At 36.0% G+C, this 23,550-nt stretch overlaps 1 protein-coding gene across 6 annotated transcripts; it reads right to left on the bottom strand.

Annotated features, from left to right (window-relative positions):
* Positions 1-2,647: 2,647 nt before the first annotated feature.
* LOC103930866 (protein CHROMATIN REMODELING 5) lies at positions 2,648-23,322 on the bottom strand. 6 transcript variants are annotated; one of them, XM_048574826.1, is made up of 32 exons: positions 22,914-23,322; positions 21,290-22,074; positions 21,070-21,137; positions 20,198-20,611; positions 18,156-18,380; positions 17,909-17,992; positions 16,602-16,661; positions 16,408-16,511; positions 16,106-16,157; positions 14,774-14,837; positions 13,375-13,468; positions 13,182-13,269; positions 12,906-13,040; positions 12,635-12,826; positions 12,484-12,551; positions 11,254-11,347; positions 11,007-11,131; positions 10,850-10,913; positions 9,734-9,946; positions 8,873-9,115; positions 8,640-8,750; positions 8,342-8,428; positions 7,897-8,076; positions 7,513-7,593; positions 7,190-7,426; positions 5,288-5,443; positions 4,971-5,148; positions 4,692-4,873; positions 3,973-4,323; positions 3,770-3,863; positions 3,272-3,537; positions 2,648-3,192 (listed from the first exon to the last, which is right to left on the bottom strand). In XM_048574826.1, exons 2-32 carry the CDS (start codon positions 22,026-22,028, stop codon positions 3,166-3,168), a joined length of 5,076 nt encoding a protein of 1,691 aa, XP_048430783.1. In that variant the 5' UTR covers positions 22,029-22,074; positions 22,914-23,322; the 3' UTR covers positions 2,648-3,165. The 6 variants fall into 6 exon arrangements, with proteins under 6 accessions (XP_048430783.1, XP_009338534.2, XP_048430781.1 ...); XM_009340259.3 differs by having other exon boundaries at positions 2,648-3,537; positions 21,070-21,134; positions 22,914-23,319; XM_048574824.1 differs by having other exon boundaries at positions 2,648-3,537; positions 21,290-22,092; positions 22,914-23,317.
* Between the last annotated feature and the right edge of the window lie 228 nt (positions 23,323-23,550).

Below are 23,550 nucleotides of genomic sequence, written 5' to 3'. Positions count from 1 at the left end.
GGATTATCTTCCCTCCTATTACCATCCCCTTCCATAAATGAAGAATTCAAAACCAAACTATTGATGAACCATTATGTGGGTGAATCTAATTCCCTATCCAAATATTTTGTATAAAACTAGATGCTTATTTTAATTTCGTTCCGTCTATTCGAGCAGTATTTAAGTCTAAACTATAAATAGAATTTAGGTGCATAAAGATACACAATACTCTAATCAACTTGATCGCACTTAATCTCAAGGTTAACAAGGACTTCAATGAAAATCAAGGACTGTAATTGGGGAAATTGCTTGCAATATCTAGGGAGAAAGAACTTAGGCGTTGTTTGGTGTGTTACAGCCAATTAAAATGGATTTAGTCCAATTTATTGTTTGTTGTATCAAAATGTGAGTTGACAGAATTAGATATGATGGGTTATGAATATAAAATAGAGTGGGATATTTAACCTATCTTATACATGGATTACAAGTCTAGCTTACATATCTCTAACAATCTCATATTATCTCTTAGACCTAATCTTATCCAGTCTACCAAACAGACCCACAACTAAGAAAGAAAGAAAAATAAAGACCAAAGAATGTAAGGCCAAACAACCAGCTGGATTGAAGTAGGATAATGTATAGTAGACAATTCAGTTATAAGAAAACACTTGAAAAATGTATGGACAAGAAATTACTAGAATATGGAAAATAAAGGAATGGATTTAGACACATAATAATTTTTTTTTTTTTTCTTTTGAACAAAATGATATTATCTACATTCAGGGAGTGGGAGAGTAGGAGAGTGGGTCAAGCCTCACACTGGGCTACCTATAATAATGTGGTTCAAATTCATATTTGATGAAAATCGAACTTAAGATCTCTCGTTTACAAGTAAAGAGGAATACACTACTAAACTGTAATACAAAATGACAAAGACATAATAATTCATTAGAATTAAATTTTTGGATGATAAAATGAAGGTCGCGGTTGAGAAAGGAAAGTGAAAGATAAAGTGATAAAGGAAGCTGCACACCACACCTATTTTGTAGGAAGCAACACCACACAGGCCTTTTTCATCTTTGTATTTTACCAAGTTTGTTTTCTTCCAATGTTTTGTTCTGTTTCGCATTCATGTCTGTCTAACTATAAGTTTATGGGGCATTCTTATTTTTTAAGATTTTTCTTCTGTACTATGTATCATTAAATAATATGAAAAATAAATGATTGATATTTCAAAATAAAAAATCTAAACGATTGTGAGAATCAAATTTAACAGCCAAAGCTTCCATAACATTGAATGATACGTAGTATTTGAAGCTGCACCCCCTTTTTTATCATCTTTTATTTAATTTCTTTTTATTTTCTCAGTCAAGCAATAAAAAGCGGTTTGATAAAAATAAAAGTTCTACTTATTTTAAAAGCACTGGCCTCTAGACAACAGCTTTTAAAGCAGCTTGCAAGTTACTTTTATAAAATTAAAAAATTAAAAATTTAAAAATAAAAAGAGTTAAGCCATTATTGAATATTTTTAAGTCCTGTAATACTCCCATTCATTTTTTAAAATTACATTATTTATCCTTCTACACAAATTCTCTCCATTAGAGCATCGCCATCCGTTAGTAGAAGATATGGGCAAGGAAATTGCCCTTACTATCACTTTAAACAGTAATTGTCTTTGTACAAGTCCACTCGTTTAGAAGAACGAAGGGCAAGGGTAAGGGCGATTACTATTCACAAATATATATATATATATATATATATATATTCTTTGTCTTATCCTCCACATGTTATTATTGTCATAGATTTTTGTTAAGATTATCGACCATTCATGTAGTGCCACGTATCATTATTCATTAGTAATATCCCAAGTGTGTGTTATCAATTAACCTTACATCACTACCGTTATTACCACCACCATTGTTGTAAACATTGTCGCTACCACAATTATCACCAACGCCATCACCGCCACCACCAGCAACACCACCAACACAACCACAACTGTCAGTATCACCAAATAGTTGTCACACCTCCGCCATAATATACTGCCACAACCACAATTACCGCATATGTCACTGAATTGTTACCTCTACTGCCTAACCACCACACCCTATTATTGGGGCACCAACACTATGCCATCACTGTTGTCGTAGCCATCACCACCCCCCTTATTATATCCATTTTTGTTATTATATGCAATTACATTACTTTTACATTATAGTTTACTAAACGCTTTTACACTGCTTTTCAAACTCACCACACGTTTAAAAATATAATTTATCAAATACTTTATTTTACAGGTGATTATTCTTAAAGTAGAACAGAATAAGTATTTTTCCGAAAACACAGCAATCCAAAACCGGCATACTTCCCATTCCACAAGAATTGAGTAGTGTAGTGGGTCTGGCGTCAACGAGGTTCCTCTAATCAGTTCATAAGAAACGGAAACAAAAATTGCCAAGACGAATGAAAAGGAAACCCGGAAGCGGATGCGAGACCAAACCAGAACCAACCAACCAACCAGGCTGACTGACTGAGGTAGAAACTTTCCCATATCCTAAAGCCATTTCTTCTTGCTATAGAACCAATGAACGGTAAATAGAGATATTGTAAAGTATAACTACCAATAACTCAATATAAAAATATAAAAAATAATAATCTCAGGAGAATAACAAAAAAAACTACTTCAAAATTGATATTGTACACTTTCTGAAGGCGTTAATACATTCTCCTTCTGTATGTATACATTCTGTGAGTACGAAAACCGTTTTGCTAACTGGCCCTATTTACGTGAACACAGTACCAACCGAGCTCATCTTCAGAAGAAAATAACAATTGTTGCAAAATTCCACCAACCTTGCAGATGACAGACAATGCTTCGGGTCGTCAGCTCAGCGGCTCAGCCATGCCTTGTACAACGGTGCAAATCCCATTTGGTGGATAACTTGTTCCGATCATCTCAGAAACCCAAGTAGGATCTCCAAAAATTTATTCCCATGGTTGACGTAAAAAAATCCAGAGAATATATGTATGGGCAGTAGTTGTAAATGCCTAAGCGAGAGCCAGTAGACTTCACATCTTAAGCAGCCGCTTTCTTCCCACCAATTTGTATGCCGAACTACTTAATACGTGATGTAAAACCTTGTTTTGTTGGTAAACCTGCCTGCCGCGTCCTGTAAGGCCTTTCATTCACAGTACGTTTATTTTCTGATGGTCCTGCACCAAGAATCCCTAATGAGCTTGGATCAGTTAACCGGGTACCATTATTCATATTTCTTTGAGATGGGGCCTGAACTTGGAAATTACTATCAGCTTCCCCTCTCCTCCTCCGTTTCCATGCTTCAAACTTGGCTGTATCATGACCTCTTTTCCTGTCCGAAGGGAAGGAGAAGGGAGAAGGGTCACTGTCTCTGCCGAAGGGGCCAGAAGCGGAGCCGTTCATGTGGGAAGGGCCAGCCTCCACATCCTGGTGCTGTTTAAGTTTTGAATATATTTGATGAAGTCTCTCCCCGGACAGATTTGAAAAGGTAGAAACATATTTCCACAAGCGCATGGTCATCCCTGTAGATGCGCACTTCGTTAATCTATGACCTATTGGCTCCAATTTAAAACATACCCCATGAAAAGGGAAAACAAATTTGTCATATAAGCAGTCCAAGAGCTTGTCTAATGTAGGATCAACTATTCACGTAAGACATTAACCTAATCAATTAAACTTAAAACATCTAACAATAGCAGAAACAGAAGCAATCAGCAATGACAAAAATAAAGCATACAAGGATGAAGCACATACTATCTTGTCCATATGGTTCCTCCTCATTTTCTAAAACAATTTGATCTATCGTTCGTCCAAGAAGTTGTAGATAACTTCGAATCTTGGAAAGCACCTGAAAAAAAAAAGAAAAGAAAAAAAAAAAAAAAAAAAAAAAAAAAATACCAGCATGAAAATTATGATCTAACAACGGCAGAAAGACAAATTTATGATCTAAGCTGTACCTTTTCCTTTGGAAGATTGGCACTAATTGTCTGCAACCGTTCAAGACTTTTCAAGGTTTTAGTTTCATCCTTCATCATCTCTTCACACCATTCCATCCATTTCTCCTCCTTGAACTTCTCATACACTTCATCATCATCCGACATTTCACCCTCCTCTTTCACTAAAGGTTCAACTTTCTGGGGTTTCAGTGGTCTACCCTTGTTCATTTGAACATTAACTCTAGAAGAACCAGTTTTTCCTTTCTTTAGCCCACTGCGAGCTAAAGAAACATTGACAGTAGCTTCCCTATCCCTTGAAGACTTACGACCCACTTTAGCATTTGCATTCTTTCCACCAAGGGCTGCAATTTCCTGGTTACAGTCGTTTTATTCATCAACTCACACGATATAGGAGCCAAATCATTTACTCACACTATTCAAGAAAATCAATCACATTCAGAATGGATACAAAACACACACAAACTAAAGCACAGGCAAATAAACAGATGACAAGAGTTAAAAGCATTAGGATGGATAGGCTTCGACAATGGAGGATTCATCTTAGACCTAGCAGTAAGTTTGACACAAATTCACAAGTACTTAAAACAACGATCATCTCGGCACACTCATAACGTTTCCACTAAATTTCACACAATCCGGTCAAGAAAGAATCATTTTTCTTTTTCAATCCTACTTCCTATTTCAGAAAGTATAAGCACGATTCTAAGTTTATTGCATACCATTTCCAAAAGAGCGTTAGCACGATCTCTCAAATTTGGAGCACGGGGTAAAAATGTTTCATGGTGTTGAAGTTCCACTGGAGCAATTTTCTTTGTAAGGCCAAGCCTTTCATCTAAACGTATCTTTTCCCAATTTCCAAAGCCATGGTAGTATATTCCAATAAGCAATCTTGCATCATCAACTATCCAGAAGGCAAATATCAGCAAAAAGTAACCAAACTACTGTCTTTCTAGATGGATGGGGAAAACTTAAATTATAAGAAAATAAGTAATACATACTTTGATTCCAACCACAACCTTTCGACCAATTTGAAGGTTTGAGGTACATCAAGACACGAAACTGAGCAATGGGATCGTCATATCGACTAATGCGTTTTGCCAGGTACTGAAGTTCACGAACACGATTGAGCAGATCACCAGCTTTGACAGGGACACCAAAAAAATCCAGCAAGGGCCCCTAAAAAGTACCACAAATTTGTAAAATACATCAGTCAGCAAGTACTCACCCGCAACAAAAAAAAAAAAGAACAATTAAACATAGGTATTCAAGAAATTCGAAACAAATATATATATGAATAGACATTATCTAAAACAACCTTCGGGTCCAGACTCCCCACTTCCACTGCTTCTGTGCAGCCATCAATCAATGCATTAAAAAGCTCAACCTGTGCTTCAGTTGAAGCTGCTGCAACGGCACCACCAACCTCCCCAACTATCAAGGCAATTTGGCTCTCATTCCCAAATTTCATAACCTAAAACAAAAAGAAAGGGCATTGTTAAGATAATTATACATAAAAATATGCATAAATTTATGAAGTGGCATTTGACCAAATATGTGTGTGTGTATATATATATAAAGTTGCACAACATTTTCTTATCAGTTGTGCTGCCTTGCCCTTTTCTTTTCTTTTTTTCTGGGTTTTTGTTGTTACTGGTTTGTAAGTTATTTTTTCTACTTTTTAGTTGGTAACTTAGTGCTGCTTGTATCTTTGATATTTATGCCTGCCTCGTGGGATGGCATTATAAACAATATTTGAGAAATATTTGATAATTTCTTCTGTCATAAACAGTTTTTGAGTAAATATATCTGTTACAAGACACTATGGGCTGGTTTGGTATTGCTGTGCTTTGAAAAAAAGCTGCTTTTGCTGTGCTGTGAGAATAAGCAGCTGTAAAATAAAGCAGCAGAGTGTTTGGTAAACTTTTTTGTAAAAGTGTTTTTGAAAAAACAAAGCAGTATTAGAGTGTTTGGTAAACTTTTATGTAAAACAAATGTGAAAAAAAGCCGGTTTTTCAAAGCTAGGTTTTGCAGCTTCTTGTTTTTGGCTTTTTTTCACCCAAAACTGTGAAAAAAAGCTGAAGTTGAGTGTTTACCAAACACAAAAACAGCTCCCAGCTTTTTTTGATAGCAGCTTTTTTCAGAATCACATCAGTACCCACCAAAAACCACAAAGAAAAAGTAGAAGGAATGCACCAACACTTTGCACTTATTTTCCTGACAAAATATATTCACAAGTTCCATTTTTCATCCAAAATTTCCATTGTCTGCCCCTTCACTTGTACTGATCAATACTTCAGTTGATATTTCTGAGTTTCCAGACCCTTAATATTTCAGTTGATACTTCTTTGTACAAAACCTAATTAATGAACCACAACTACTCCTGCCCCCTTCTTTTCCTATAAAGAGAAAGACAAGCCCAACCCAACTATTATTAAGTCTAAAAATGTTCCAAAACCACTCAAAATTAGGTTAATCATTTATTACTCCAGCCTGACAATTTAGTAATGAAATAGCAAATTATTTATTTGCCACCGAAAAGGAAAGGCTAAACCACATAAAATGCCAAACACAATAGTTCTCAAAGAAAGTGGACTTTGATCATAACAATCAGCAAGAATACATCGACATAAAAGCACGGTACATTTTCTCGCCACTTTGATTCTGAAATACATGTATCATAGGAAACAGAACAATCTATAGATATAATTAAGTAAGGGAAATATATTATAGCAATGAGATGCACCTAAAAGAAACATCTGAAAAGAACAAAACCATTTGTGAGAAGGTGTCCAATCAGATCAAATCTAAGAAACTGTCTTCTGATAAATCATAAAATATGCTGATCTTTCGTATTAAAACCACAAAGTTAAAAAACAAAAAAAAAAAAGAAAAACAAAGAAAAAAACAAAAAACAAATATCCAAGAGGGACGGGTTAGTGTTGTAAAAAAATACAGGCCATTTCAATCCAAAAGTGAAATGCTCCCCCCTACCCCAGTGCATTTTCTTTTCTTTTTTTCAAGCAGGTAAGAGTATGTAAGTACCCTTTCTGTATATATATTTGGGTGCTACACATGAAATATTATGAGCTTTCTCAGACAAGAAAATATGTGGTTATGGGTGGTTTGGATGGAGAGAGAAGGATTTTCGAAAGTTACTGCAAGGTTATGACTATAAAACCATGCACAACAAATATACAACTTATAAGTAGGAGCTTACAGCACGAGAAAATCGCAATGCATCTCTCTTTGATAAGTTCCCAGAAGACCATCTCCTAACTTGAGCCGATGCTCCGCCAATCATTGGTGCTGAGGTAACTGTGTAATCTGATTTTCGCCTTTTCTGGACTCTTTCCTGAGGCTCAGATTCTTTCTTTTTTCTTTTATTAATTCTATCAGGCTGATCGGCTTCTGCATAGCTCTTAGTATTCCTTGTAGCACGAGGAGCAAGTGCTTCCTAAAAGAAAGTAACAAATACATCATTTTATCCTGCTGATAGAATACTGTTATAGTAAAACAGTATATAACAGAAGAGATTCATACTTCGGCTTGGGATACTGCTTCTGGCTTTATCCAACGACTCCAAAAACTACCATCATCTTCACCAGTACCAAAATTTGCAACCTGGACATATATGTACCAAGAAAAAACAAAGATGAATATGCCTTAACGTGAAAGTAGTAGCAACTATACAACATCCCTCCATCACCATCTTTACTCAAAATTACCCCAAACCCAAGAAGTCCTGTGCCTTTGATTTTGGGCCACAGTGACATTGTATTACAGAACAAAAAAATAAAAAAAAATAAAAAAAACAAACAAACAAACAAACAAACAAACAAACAATAAAACCAACAAAAAGCAAAAACTCCTGTGGGAGGGAACTCAATCAAAGTAAGGGAACAGAGCACAATGAAAAAAACATGCCTTAAAAGCACTCAACAATTCATTCCCTTCCTCTGCAGTTTCCTTCTCTTCAACCTTTTCTGCTCTTTCAAGAATCTCATCAATATCCATACTCAAGAGTCCTTTCTTGCTCTCTTCATCATTTTTGTCTTCCTTGAAAAGTTCCTCAGCCCCAAATCGTAGAATAGCAGACAGCTCATTCTGCAATTACAAAATCAAAAAATCAGATATATTGGTTATGCTCATAGAAAGAGAACAATTGGCGTACGGTAAAACTATATATGTGTGTGTATATAAATATATATACTGTTCCCCTTGAAGGTAATATATGTAGAAAGAGATCCATCTATAAGTGGAAAACCACAAATAATCTTCGAATCTTTCTGCTTACATTTTCCCCACATTTACAAGTCCCCATATAACCCAACTGAATTCAGCACGATAAACAATTAACTCAAGTCCTTACTTTGTCAAATAAAGTCCCCTTCTTAGATTCTTTCTTCTCCAACCTACCCTCTGCATTTAATTTTTGAATCACCAAATGGTCAAGCACCTATGGAACACATTGGAAAAAACAAAACATATTAGATTGAATAAATGAACTCAAGCAAGAAATTGTATGCATAATGCATATGCAGATACTATATGTACAAACTGCACAGTTCAAATTTATAAATCATATCTCAAGATAATGTCATGTAATGTACCATCCTTTTCTTTTCAAATTTATTTATCATATCTCAAGATAATGTCATGTAATGTACCATCTTTTTCTTAGCTCTCTCCAGAATATCTTCCTCGACACTTTTGCTTGTGACAAATCTATAGATGTTAACAACTTCTTGTTGCCCTATTCTGTGCGCTCTGCTCATTGCCTGATTCATAGTCATTGAGAAGGTGAGGTTCAAACTCAGGTCTTCAGTGTGAAAGTTACACTAGCATGTAAAAGTATGCCCATTGGTAGGGTTAAGAAAAATTAAAAGTCTTTTAAATAAACCTGAAGGTCATTTTGGGGATTCCAATCTGAGTCAAATATTATTACTGTATCCGCTGTGGCAAGGTTGATACCAAGGCCACCTGCTCGAGTTGAAAGGAGGAAGCAAAAATCTTCACTACCAGGCGCATTAAAATGTTCCATTGCTTGGTGGCGTAAATCGGCCTTTGTACTCCCATCAAGCCGCTGAAATTGAAAACCTCTAATTGACATATACTCCGCCAGTATGTCCAACATTCTTACCATCTGCAATAAATGATTTCAATGATTAGTAGCCATAATATCTCTGTATCAACCAATTAAAATGATATCTCTGTACCAACCAATTAAAAGTAATATAGCGTAATCTTGGAAATCTTGTCCCCTAACTAGAGTAAATAATATGCAGCATTATATTGCATCAGATTCACTACAGGCTGGGGGAAACAGACCAATATGCCCGGTACCTAAGCTGCCTGAGTAACTTTGTAGTCGTTAACTATTAACACATGCAATACTCCAGCATGTGGCCAACTGCTACAGAAACAAATAGACAAAATATGTTGACACAGACACAAGTCATGTTTCCACACGAACAGAGTCACTCCCAAATCAAAGATCAAGACACTAAAACCATGGCAATTGTAGAGATTAGATAAGTGGCAATTCTAGGAACAGTAAAAGCATGGCAAGAAAGAAGGCCAGAAGTGTTATATCCTCAAACAACCAACCAATGATATTTCCCTACAAATAGCAACAGATATGGATTCCAACACTGAATTGAGATGGAATAAAGAAAACTGTGAAATTAGAAAGTGCATCAAAAACAACTCAACAAGATGAAAGTATGAGCAAACATTAAATCCATCTAAATAGTAAATAAACCTGGGAAAATATGAGAACACGGTGCTTTGTTTCATGCAATTTCATAAGAAGCTTATCAAGTATAACCAACTTTCCGCTGCTTAAAATAATCCTCTCCAATTTACTGCCATCTTTACTACTTGAGTCCCCACCATAACCATGGTCAGCACTTTCAAACAGAAAGGGATGATTACAACATTTCTTCAACTCTACCACAATATTCAACAACGAAACCTGCAAAGGAAAAAAATAAGGTAAAAGAATGAAACCGCTATTATTTTAAACAATCACCACACAGAAGAAAGAGATAGTAAGGGTAAAGCGGGTATTATTCAACTGATTACATTTTCTATCAGGAGAAATATTGCCTATAATCTCATGTTCTTTTAATATGGCAATATTTTGGCAACTTAACTCCTATTATCATTAATTTTGATTATGTTTACTACCAGGTTTCAAAGATGGGATTAAAGGAAGAGAGTGTTGTGAAAGTTTCAACACCAATTTTGGTGCAGGATTTCTTGCTGTACTTGAGTAAACTGAAAAGGTTTCAGTAATTAGCAGACCTCATAAGAAAAGTGAAGGGTGGCACTCAAATGTTGTGAGTTAAGAGACGAGAGCAAATGTATTTTGTGACATTTCAGTCTTTTTGACTCTTTTCAGAATAGAGGAAGAACTGCTGAGTGAACATAAAAAAGGTAGTATCAATGTACATAAAATTTGACAGAGATAATTTCTTTTATCAAACTATTTATTAGCATGTCAGGCTTTTCCAAATTTCTCTTTTAACTCTGACGGTGTTTGGAAAATAATCATCCCCACATACCAAGACAAACAATCTTCAATTTTCACCACAACAGTTCATTTCATGCAAATGATTGAGTTAATTTAAGGTTGAAAGATAAAACACAAATACAGTTACAGTTACAATTAATTCTACACAAGGCAAAAAATTATTTTGACTGATATGCTAATTGCAAACTATACAGTTACAATTAATTCAACACAAGGCAGAGACAATCAAAGATCGAGTCAAATTTGCAGTTACAATGCCAAATTTTTTTTTACTAATATGCTAATTGCAAACCTTACAGTTACAATTAATTCTACACATGGCAGAGGAATGGGGAAAAAAACCTGATTCCCACGAACTCCTTTGTTCAAGTTATGAAAGTTGCGTTCCAAAATCCACTTATAGTACCTAAATTAAATAATTCAGAACCAAAGAGCAGAATGTCAAATCAGCTGAAAAGAGTTAATAAAAGACCACTTCATTACAAGTTCAATCACGTACTGTTTCTGAAGAGGAGACATTTCAACCCTAAGAATTCGTTCAATTTTAGGAGGTAAAGACTTTTCCACATCCTTGATAACTCTTCTAAGAATGTGAGGCCTCAATTCCATATGCAGATTAGCAAGCTAAACATAAACCCAAAACAAATATTAATTCATGGTATAGATATAACAATAGTTATCAACAAAGGCGAACATGAAAAATCCAGGTGCAGAGAGAATGTAAATAAAGTTTCACTGGACAATACCTCAATCTCATTGAATGAACTGAGATTCTTGTAATTCTGAACAAAATCATCTTTATTCTTGAACTTATCAGGGTCGAGGAAGTGAAGCAGAGCCCTGAACAATATTTGAAATTTACCAAAAAAGAAGAAAGAAAAAAATATGGAAGGCATTGGAAAACTCATGCATGACCCATGGTATCGGTGCTAGTCAATCAACTCTTTCAGGAGAAGATGGGAAAAACAAAAAACTCAATGAAAACAATGGGAGGGTCTATTTGAAACCAAAGAATTAGTCAGCACACCATTTATTTTGTTGTAAAACTAAACAAAAAACTTTACCCTTGCCAGAAAACAACTCAAGAAACGATTGTATTTAGGTCAAAGGAAACAACAAAGAGGTTGATCAAGAAGACCAAACCAGAAAACAGAAAACAAACACGCCTTAGAAAGCTAAAACAAGAAAACACCCTGCACAAACAGACACTCGAAGCCATTAGAGAACAAATGCTATCCAGTCTTGCCTAAGCAGAGAGGGGGAGAGAGAGAGAGAGAGAGAGGGAGAGAGAGAGAGAGAGAGAGAGGGAGATTCCCCTGAAGTAAGGAAACAGATAAGGTCAGCCAGAAACAAAACTCAATCCGAAAGCTCCGCAAAACCAGCTCTCAAAATCCTTAAAGACCCCCAGATAAAATAAATCCAAAATTTACTCAGATAGAAAGAAAATTATCTCTATCCCTCTATTTCTCCCATCCCCTCCATTTCATCATCACCCAACACCATCAGCATGTTGTTCTCCTCATTCTCTACCTCCAGACAATCAGAAAGAAGCATCTCCCCTCTTCTCATTTTCTATCCTCTTTCTCTGACACTGAATCCAAGGGGTGGCTGAACACCTCGGATCGGAGCCGCTCATGGCACCAATTGGATATGATACAGAGGAAAACGAGAGTAAGTTTCTGAGAAAATAATATGTAATGGTTAGGGTAAGTGATGCAGGCCAAGAGAAAACCGCTCGCAAACATGTTCAGAAGGATCCCATGTGATATGAATTGTGCACACATGAATGCAATGCCCAAACCCCCACCCCTCGTAACGTATACATAGGAGAATAGAGTCACTTTTGGACCCAAATGCTTAACCAAGCACACACACATGAACATAAGCACTTAATAAAAAATAAAAAAAATAAAAAAATAAACAGAATTAATGCATGCACAAGCAGAAATATGAGAATAAGAAAACAAATCAATTACCATAACTCCTCTACGCTGTTCTGCAAGGGAGTACCAGTTATAAGCAACTTGTTCTTCGTGCTAAATTCCTGTCAAACCAGGAACGCAGCATTTAGTGTAAGACGAGATTAAACTTGATAAAGGTGTGACAAATGATTGGCTGACTGCATACCAAGAGGGTTGTGTACAACTGTGCCTCACTGTTCTTTAATCTATGAGCTTCATCAACCATTAGATAATTCCACTTGATCTTGGAAAGAACAGCCTTATCCTTTAAAACCACCTCATATGTCGTCAATAGTGCATTGAATTTTATAGGCCGGCCTCCTATTTTATCATTATTAAATTCATACTGTTGACAAACCTACAATCAAAGAAAATAACAAACAGATCAATAATTGATATATGAACCTCATACATGTGCACAAGAAAGCATGTCTTACCTCTCGGCTTGCACGAGTACCAACATACACAATAATATTCATATCAGGGAGCCACTTCCTAAATTCTTTGGCCCAGTTAGACAAAGTGGATAATGGTACAACAATAAGAAATGGCCCGTTGATCTGTTGAGCATTCTGCAAGAATGCAAGAATAAAAAATAAAAAAAGAAAGGCTATAATCTCATGTAAATTACAATCTCACGTTCATTTGAAACTATGCTAAATAATAGAACACTTTACAAGCTAGTAAGCAAAGAGTTTGGATTTCATCTTCACCTGTAAAAAACCAAGCATTGAAACTGATTGAACAGTTTTACCAAGACCCATTTCATCAGCTAAAATGACATTGGTATCATTCCTCCAACTGCAACATGCAAGAGCTGCTGATTAGAAACTTTCCAAGAATGGCATATTAAGGAATCCTTTTTCCAACGATAAATGTGAGATAGAAGTAATAAACAAGCCATGCCTATTAACAAGAAAATTCAAACCCTCAAGCTGATAATCACGAAGACTTCCTCCCTTCAACCATTCCGGCTGTTCCTCGAGCTTCCGTAGACTTCCTAAACATCATTACCAACAATTTTAAAATAAAAGAAAAATGATCACAGTATGTCAAGAAGAGCAACAAAACAAATCAATACATTGCAAGAAAATGAAAGGGATGAAAATGGAAAGAGAAAAAACTAGAGGAATTGGGTTAGTGCCTAGTGAATAGGTTGCAGTATTGTGCCTGGTCAAGGGGGATCCTTATGGTAGGTCAGGTGACTCGGAATATACTTTAGATAGTCTTCAGTATCTGTCAACATCAGGCCTCCAGATAAGGCCAAGGAGTTGGTTTGGTAGTCCTAAGTAGTATGTGACTTTTCCAGAATTTGAGACATTGATATGAAATAGCGCGAGGGAGTATTTCCTTCCAGGAAATTCATGTATTATTGTCAGCATACCAATATATCCTAAATACTGTATAGAATCAGATGAAAATGCAGACATTTAATGTTATTATTGAAAGGTATTTCACCAAAATGAATAAGACGAAAAAGAAAACAAAGATGATGAGGAAGAAGAAAATCAATTATCAAACCCAGAGTGTGGGAGTTAAAAGACAAATAACTTTGAACAAGACATGAACTGTGTAACTATTAAATTTCTAAGACAAGAAAGAGAATAATCCCTGAACTCATTCAACATATGATGGCCAGCATCTAACTCTGCCCTATAGTTCATCTACTCCCACTCCCTTATAATCTTAAAAAAAATCTTCAATTACACACCAACCAAATGTTTCAAAAAACTGCCAACACCAAACAGCCCCACAAAGCTCTAGCTTCCCCCCCCCCCCCCCCCACCCCTCCCCCCTCTTCCTAGAAATTCTAAAAAATTTCTAAGCCAAGCATTTTTCTATGATTGGTGAGGGGAATGAGAATTGAGCACTGATGTGTCAAGTACGTATTTTAAGATGATTTTGGTTTTTTTAAAATAAAATTAAGTAACTTAAACCTTATACCAAATCTAAAACAAAAAAGTAGCACTCAAGTAATGAGGTCAATTAAGATTTAGGATCAATGACCCATTCACTGCTCAGACTTAAGAAAATAAAGTAAACACCGCCTTAAGAATTTTAAGGTCATTGCCTTATTTAATTGATACTAAATAAACAGAAGTTATGAATTAACTGCAATGTTTTTCCAGCCATTTCTGGTTGTATGCTTAAAATTTGATGTTCCTATCAAAGAAAGAGAATGCAATGACTACCTTGCTAGCAAAAAAGAGGAACAAGAAAATGCCATGACCCAGGCAGTGAGAATTGAAAACAAAAAAAATATGCAAACGAGAAGATAAGCTAGTTCAAACACTAAAGCCCAAACCTTTGCTCCTCTTGCGCTGGAGATCCACCATTTTTCCTTGTACAGCCATTGCAGCTTCACGAGCCTGCTCATAATAACAATCCACAACCAAAGTTACAAGCATTAGAAAAATCTAATGATGTGCACCTATGTCCACTCATGAAAAAGTTCACCACACACAGATAAGTACTAAAAAAAATAAGGGTAAAGTACAAAAAACTATCTCAACTATTGGTGTCACGACACTTTCATACCTCATCTTTTAAAGTTGACAATGTCATACCTCATCTTTAGAATTTGGTCCAATGTTATACCTTCCGTTACTTGGCCGTTTACTTTTCAGTTAAATGCTGACGTGGCCTGATTCGGAACCCACTTTCTATTAAAAAAAATTAATAAAATATTATTAAAAACTAAAAAAAAATTATTTAATTTTTTTTAAATAATACAGAAAAGTAAAAATAAAATTAAAATAAATCCCTCTGCGGAAGAAGGAAAAAAAAAAATTTGAAAACCCATCAACCCCCCCCCCCGGGAAGAAGAGGAAGGAGAAGGAGGAAGAAGAAGAAGAGGAAGGAAAAAAAAAAAAAAAAATCCAACCCAACCCAGTTCCCGCCCCCCCCCCCCCCCCAACCCCCTGCAGCCCAAAAAGAAGCAGGAAGAAGAAAGAAGAAGAATAAGAATAAATAAATAAATAACCCAGTTCGTGTACCCCCCCTGCCAACCCCAAATCCACCCCTCTCATCCATTCTCCCCATCCTCCACCCAACGGGATCTGGGTTTTTTTTTTTTTTTTTTTTTTTTTTCCTGGGTTGCTGGAGGAAGAAGAGGGGGTGGGGAGGGGAGAAGACAAACTGAGGGTGGGTGTGGGGGAAGACATGGGAATTTTTTTTTTTTTTTTTTTTTTTTGGGTTTGCAGGTGGGGGGGACGAAGATGAAGATGGGGAGAAGAGAGAGGAGGGAGGAGGGGGAGACGAACTGAGGGTTATTTTCTTTTTTTCTTTTTTTTTTTTTTTACTTTTTATTATTATTTTAATATTTAAAAAATATTAAATAATTTTTTTTAGTTTTTAATAATATTTTAATGATTTTTTAATAGAAAGTGGGCCCGAATCAAGCCACGTCAGCATTTAACTGAAAAGTAAACGGCCAAGTAACGGAAGGTATAACATTGGACCAAATTCTAAAGATGAGATATGACATTGTCAATTTTAAAAGATAAGGTACGAAAATGTCGTGACACCAATAGTTAAGGTAGTTTTTTGTACTTTACCCAAGAAATAACCATCAAAGTTCAGGTGACCTTCAGATGCATGAAAATTAAAAACATGAAGATTGAAGATAGAACACTACCTTGAACTCATCGATAGCATCTTGTGCAAACCCAATATCTACATCCTTCTCCCTACCATCAGATACCATTGACAAATATAAGCATTCATTATTACAATTAAAACTGAAGAAAAAGCATAGCACCAGAGAGTCAAACACTATTTAGGATAAAGCACTGGAAACTTGTACACTTAATTTAGCATGAATAGTGCAATTTTAACATCCCAAGCATAAACGAAAGAGATAGGCATGAGATACAAAATAAGCAAATAATCTGCAGTACTAGACAGAATATGATTTTCAATAAGTCAAGCTTAACTTACCATGTTGCTTCAGCATAAGACAACCCTTGCCACTTGACTAGATATTCCTGACCCACATCACCAGAGCTATCTTGCCTGATGCGGTCTGCAATTATTCTCTCCACCTGAGAATCATTAACAAACCATTGTAAGCAAAAAAGAAAAATGTGCATTCAGGAAAGTAAATCAAAATTGTGAAATGTAGGAAAGCAAACCTGACTATTCTGCTTGATGAGATCTAAGTCCATTTCCTTGCTCACATCATGAACCTCAATCTAGCAAGCATATACATAATCCCCAAAAAAAAGATAAATGAGCTACTTCACATGACAATAAAAAATAATAAATAATAACAAAAACCATAAAATCTTATGCGATCTATTACATGGAAAGTCAAATATCAATTATGCATGGGAAAAAATCATGAGCATTTTATAAATGAAACATTTCCACAGAACGTGTATAATTTAAAGTCAATAGACTTAAATCGGATTCTTTGACAACAAACTAATGCCAAAGTCAAAAGAAATTCTCAAGGTGGCACCCAATTAACAACTATTCTTAAGAGACAGAGAATCTAACTTTCACAATATTTAGTTAGGAACAGGGTTTAAGTGTAAGTCCTTTCAAAATTAAAACAAAATCTACAGTTTCTGGTCCACTAAATTTCAACAGAAAAACAAACAGTAAACACAAAAGGACATTGACAAAATTCAACGTCTAATGCATCACTCCTTATCCATTTCATATATTCATGTTTTGAGCACCATATTCTAATAATATTACAGAAAACACCTCATACTTGCCCTTACAAACCCGTTTCGAAATTTAAGGCAGAATATGACTAGGTATACTGCTTTTTTCTTTATATCACAGAGCCCCATTACAACAACTACAACAAAGACTTTTCCCACTAAGTGGAGTCAGCTGAAATAAAAATAAAAATAAATTTATAATACAGGGGTCAAGTTGTCCAGTGGTCAGACTAGGGAAAACATCATGTTTTTCATCAAGGAAAACAAAAATAGGGAAAACATCATGCTTTCATCAAGGAAAACAAAAATAAAGCAGCGGTCCAATCATGAAATAAAACCTGAAAAGAACTATCCCTAAACTCAGAAGATACAACACCAAAGGGAAGCCCAAAGGTCCCAAAAAAACTCCACTTCATCAACCCTGTGCTTCCTCAAATGTATTCCTCTACATTCCCACAACCCATAAGTATTTTTTTTTACAGTAAATGTTAAGCTATGCCCCTGTACTATATGGAAAAAGGGAAGCGTTGGCAAACATTTACTGAGCAAAAATACTTCAGATTAAAGAATTACATTTCAATGAAAAAGTTTGTATCTTACAACAAATATGTCATTTTAAAAATTTGTACAGCGCATAGTGAGCCCTTCTTGATCCCATCTTAAATATAAAAAACATAAAACAGAAAGAAAAAGGAAAAAAACAGTGGCATGTTCACCATATGAGTACTTCCGAAAATAAATCCATGTTGAAAAAGGAAAACAAGTACCTCCTCACGTGATATTGTGTTCCTGTACCTGGCATCTTCCATCACCTTTTTAGTGTAATTTAAAACTTTCTTAAAACCGCTAAGCTGCAAAATAAAAACCAAAACGTAGAGCATCTTGAACAACAGATTGTATGAAAAATCCAAAAGATAAAGTTACAACACCAATTACATTTGACATAATGTATCTAATAAATTAACTCAATCCAGTGCTTGTGCATAACCAAGAAGAAATACTATAAAGCATTACATTTTGTAGCTCGGAAATTGATTTCCACTGACAGTGCAAATGGGACTGCCCTTTCCATTTAATCAAGAACTCCACAGTATTCCAATCTGGCTCAGAATCAAACAGGTGACTTAATAGGATAGGATCCGTTGATCTATTGTTCCTGAGGGCATCTTCAGCCATGCCTTTAGGCTGATGCCAGAGCACCTTTTCAATATAGTCACCATCCTCTTCTTCAATCTCCTCCTAAAAGAACAGATACAAAATTAAATGAATAAATCAAGCATCAGAAATAACAGAACAAAATTTTTAACATACAATCAATGAGGGATAACCCAAACTAAAGCAGTTAGATGCTAGCAACTACAGAAATAAACAGATACACAATAGGCATAGAGCATCAAGTGCAAGAAAGTTCCCTGCCCAGTTACATGTTCTTTATGGTCTGGAGCATTCCATTATGTAAATAGAGAGACTCACACGCACTTCTGCTCAGACACATTCATAGTAGAGGTAGCACCATTAATCAGATGGAGATCAGGAGATCTTGGATTATTATAACAGGGGATGATCAAGCTAAAGAATAAAAACCAGCAAAAGCTTCTTTTTTTTCTCCTGACATGAACTGAAAAATATAATGTAATAGAGAAAGATGAGTTACAAGAGGTCCGTCTCAGCATAACAGACTACCATACCATCACAAGAATTAAATTACCTTCAAGTCAACACTCCTATCCGCTCAATACGAATTATAAATTCACAATCAAGGGAATATCCTATTCAACCCCATTATCAAATATACTTGTATTTATTCAAAACAGTCCACATAAAAGCTGAACCTGGAGATCACCAATGAGTGAACCCTTCCTCATGGCCCCAGAACCCAAAAGATCCTTGACCAGCAAAGAGACCACAATTTCATGGCCAAATGCACCACTAAATACAAATTTGCAACGTGGAAGAGGAAGGCCAACACTCTTGCCAGCATATTTTAACAAATATACCACATCACAAAGACACTGAGGGTCTTCTTTCTTGCTGCACATTGCAAGTAGTTTTCCTATGTGCCACCACATGCAAGAATTTGGACTTTGAAAGTCTTCCAAATCATCCTATCCTGGATTAGCAGAGAATCATTCTAATCTAGAGTAAAGAGAAGATTACAAACAGAGGAAAACTAAATGGAACCCTAATATGCAACATATTCAAAACTTGTCCAAATTTTTTACCAAAATACAAAAGCTCTAGTGGAATTTAACCTGAATATCACCAGCTTCACAATTTTATTACGTCCCAATTTTTTATGAGATGGAGAGAACCAATTACATGACCTTGTCCTTCTATTGATGATTTGATATCCATCAATGCAACATTAATATCCGTATGCCTAACAAATTTCTTAAACTTCAATGATGCACCAATTACCACCCAATCTCTAACTCGTTCCAAAGGGATCGCTGTCTTTAGCAAAAACATGCTAAGGAACCAAATTCCACTAAGACTAGCCATTCTAATATTTAACGTAATGAGACACTTGAACATAAAGATTCATCGTAGAAATCCTTGAGCTCTTTGCCTTCCTTTCCTTTTTTATTCTTTTGTGAATGAAATCGTTGTCTAACCTATCTTACAATGCACACAATTACACATTCATCCAGTACGTTCCTTCGAATGTTCTAGAAACAAGCTGCCTATACACATTAGCCTATGAGTTTAAACTGTTTTAAACTACATCTCCACTGCACTTTTAGAAAAATTAATCAAACCAGCAGTCCACCTTATTGCCAAAAGAAATTCCAAATTCATTTGCATTCTAATTTCTTTGTTATGTTACTTTTTCCAACTATAGCTTTTGACAGTAGATAAGTAGCAAAACAAAACAAATCATTACATGACAAATCCTTAACATAAAAACAAATCTTATTTCACTTATAAGGATGTCTAGGCTCAGTTTTCCCCATGTTGCATAATTTCCAACGTGAGAATCACACATGCAAATAAAAGATGTGATCCTAAATGGTACCAAAATACATGGATGTTAGATCACAGAAGTAAACAGATACCTTCTGGGACTTCTTTTTCTTTCCTTCTTCCACTTCATCGCTTCCATCACTTTCAACATATGAGACCTTCCTAACAGACCTAGTAGAAGTTCGCACCTCACCATTTTGTCCAAGAACATTTCTTCGGCCGTTACTTTTGCGGGTATGTACACCTTTCCTTTTGATACCTTTAAAATCCTCGTCACCATCACTCTCAGAGTCCTCCGCTGAGGACTCATCATCATCAAATGATGACTTCCCTCTTCTTTGGCGACTAGATGAATGATATGTTTTGCGTTCCCTCGTCGATTTAGCATTACCATGATGCCTCCTCTTAGGTTTCTTTCCATAATAAGAATCATCTTCATCTGAAACATCAAGCTCATCATCACTATCATTATCTTCATCAGAATCTTCACCATTCCAATTTTTATCCTGGTGTCATCAAAGAACAACTTCATTAGTGTACAGTAGAACGACAAAACCACTGAATACATCATCCAACGCAAAAGACAGAGAGATGGAGAAAGTGAAAAATATACATGAAAAAAAAAAAACAAATAGAACACTATTCAAAGTAAGTCAACAAATAATATAGCTGATTTTTTTTCTTTAAAACTGCTCTCTTGAAAATTATGCACTACAAATTGCAAATAATCTTCCAAGGTTAATTGACCATAGGGGTGCATGTAAAGCTCTGTCCCTTATCAGTTAAACACTCAAAAGTAAAAATACAAAGTTAGAATTGGGAAAATAAAGTGAAAATGGCAGTTGCAAGAAGTGAGACTCTGGCAGAGCGTAGAGCCGTCAGAACCAATTTTTATATAATAACTTCTGACAACTTCAAGCCAGTAAACTAATAACGTAAATTTACTAATTAAACTGATTATCACCTTCTGTGCAGTGCGACCACTCCCAACACCATAGTCAGGTTCAAAATCTGCATCATCAGGATCATCTTCTGCAAAGAAGGAGAATGATGAAGAGAAGTAAAAAATTAGTACATCATCAAAATATTAAAATGATATAAGGTATATAAGAAATGAAGGATCCAAATTCCTGCCCAACAGCAGCAAATTCTAATAAAACAAAAAGATTTGCAAAGCAAATTACCATCTTCGTCTTCTTCATAATCAGCATCAGCAGCATCAAGATCTTCGTTGGCATCATCACCATCTTCAAAATCTTCAATATCATTTCTAGAAGTTCTATGATGTGCATGGTTACTGACTGAATTAGGCTTTGATTGTGGCCTAGAATTTGACCCAACGGAATGATGAAACCCTCTATAGTGCATCGATTCACTTTGTTCTTCCCCATCCTGCTCATAATATTCATCAGATAGCATTTCATCTGCAGGGATGTCAGAATGGCCCTGTTGTCCCTTGCTTACTTTTGGCCTGCCATCATGTTCAAAATCTATTCTATCTTCCCCGACATCTGAAGAATTATCTTCAGATCCAACAGCATTTCTGTGGTCCGACCCACTTTTAGTTTCCTGACCAGAATCAGACCCACCCTGTGAGTGCATAGGCTGACAGTCCTTCCAAAAGGTCGAACCCCACTTTCCAGCCACAGTTGTCCTCCTCCCAGAAGAGGGCAAATTGGAAACTCTTGTACCCATACCCTCATCTGCTGCTACCTCATTGTGCAACCTACTAGCATTGTCATGTTCGCCTTCACTTTGATACTGCACATCCATGTTGATATCAAATTCCTTTTCACAAGATTTTACATCCACATCATCATTCCCCGTAGAACTGTGAATTCTTTCAACACTTTTTCCCTGGGTCTTTTCTTCGAGGACACTTCGTGAAACAGTGTCTTTAGAATAGTTCCTAAAAAAAGCCATCAGTTCTCATGGAAATTATATGGATTCATATTAGCAATGTCTGCACCTGCAAATAGCAAAAACACTAGTCAAAGTGGAAACAAGGTGTTTCCATCATTGCTCAATTCACAACAAATAAATTACTTCAAGTGTAGGCCAAAATAAATTAACATTCTACATATGAATCTGAGCATCAAAACTGAATACCTGGAGACCTATTCATATAACAATAAAAGCAAAAATTTGAACCCTCCATCAACCTGAGACAACTAAAGAAAACCCAAGAACGAACATCACAAACAGTTACTTAAAAGATAATGAATAACTTTAATGGGCTAGGACCAAACATAACATCTTGAATGGACCTCGTAAAATTACATTTATAGTATAATGATTGTATAAAAATTTTGAAATTCCTTTTTTCTTTCTTCCCCCACATATTCTCAGCATACAGGCTTAGTTTGTCAGTTTAATTACACAGTATTGACTTTAAAAACACCGGAAACAGTAGATACTTCGGACCCATTGCATAGACATAGAAAACAGGAAGAAAAACAAACTGAGTATATCAATACCGATACTCATTTAGTAGACACAACTAAGCACCTAAACCCCTGCAAAAATGCGAAAACTGACTAAAAATTCAGCAAAATCCAACTCGGTAACAAAAAATTAGTCAATGTCACAAGAACAATCATGAAATCAAGCCAAAAAGAGCAAGCAATAGATCAAAGACCGAACTCGCAGACTGGAACAGAATCAACCGCCAAAAGCCCTTTCAAATTTCTACAAGAAAACCCTAAATACGAACGGCAACCCTAAATCCGTGCCTAGAAACCCTAGTTTCAAACAATTCACATCGAAAGGAGAAAATCCAAACAAAGGAGCCGATGATTGAGAGCTTACAGATAGAGCCAGACTCACGCTGTAAGATCGCCCCCAGGAAACAAGGTCAATACGGGGAGACAGATATAGAGGTCTGCCGTGTGCGCAGGTTAACAATCGTGCGCACCTTTTCCTACGTGCACTCGCCGGCGAATGACCCGCCGGGAAATGGATACTGGTTTTTTTCGTTTTGGTTCTACGGGCCCCGTTATGGTCGGGCTTTGGGGTGGGGAAGCAGCGATGGCGGCGGCGGATAAGATGCGCCGGAGATTAGGTTACGACTTTAGGTGACGGCGTCGTTTCGGATTTATCACGACGACGACGATGACGACGGGGTTGTGGTGGCGGAGGGGGTGGGTTTTTCAGAGAGAGTTTATAGAGAGGGGGATATTATCAAACGAATGGGTAAAAAATGACAAAAAAAAAAATATTAGAAGGATATGCGAATTTTGTTTTCTTTGGAGAAACGTGTTTATAGAGACAGAGACAGAGAGAGAGAGAGAGTGTGATTTTTCATTTTTAACATGGCCAATTTGTGGGTTTAATGTTAGTGAAGGACCAATGGTGTTAAACCATGTGGCGAATTTTGTGCAGTTTGATCTTTTCTTTTTTGTTAGCGTCTATTTGGATTAAGAGTTGGCACAATTTGGTTTAGTTA

The sequence above is a fragment of a genome, unplaced genomic scaffold, assembly GCF_019419815.1.
Source record: "Pyrus x bretschneideri cultivar Hongxiangsu unplaced genomic scaffold, Pyrus_bretschneideri_v1 Contig75, whole genome shotgun sequence".
Lineage (NCBI taxonomy): Eukaryota > Viridiplantae > Streptophyta > Magnoliopsida > Rosales > Rosaceae > Pyrus > Pyrus x bretschneideri.
The sequence above is the reverse complement of the archived record's forward strand: the minus strand, read 5'-3'. Positions and strand labels throughout refer to the sequence as shown.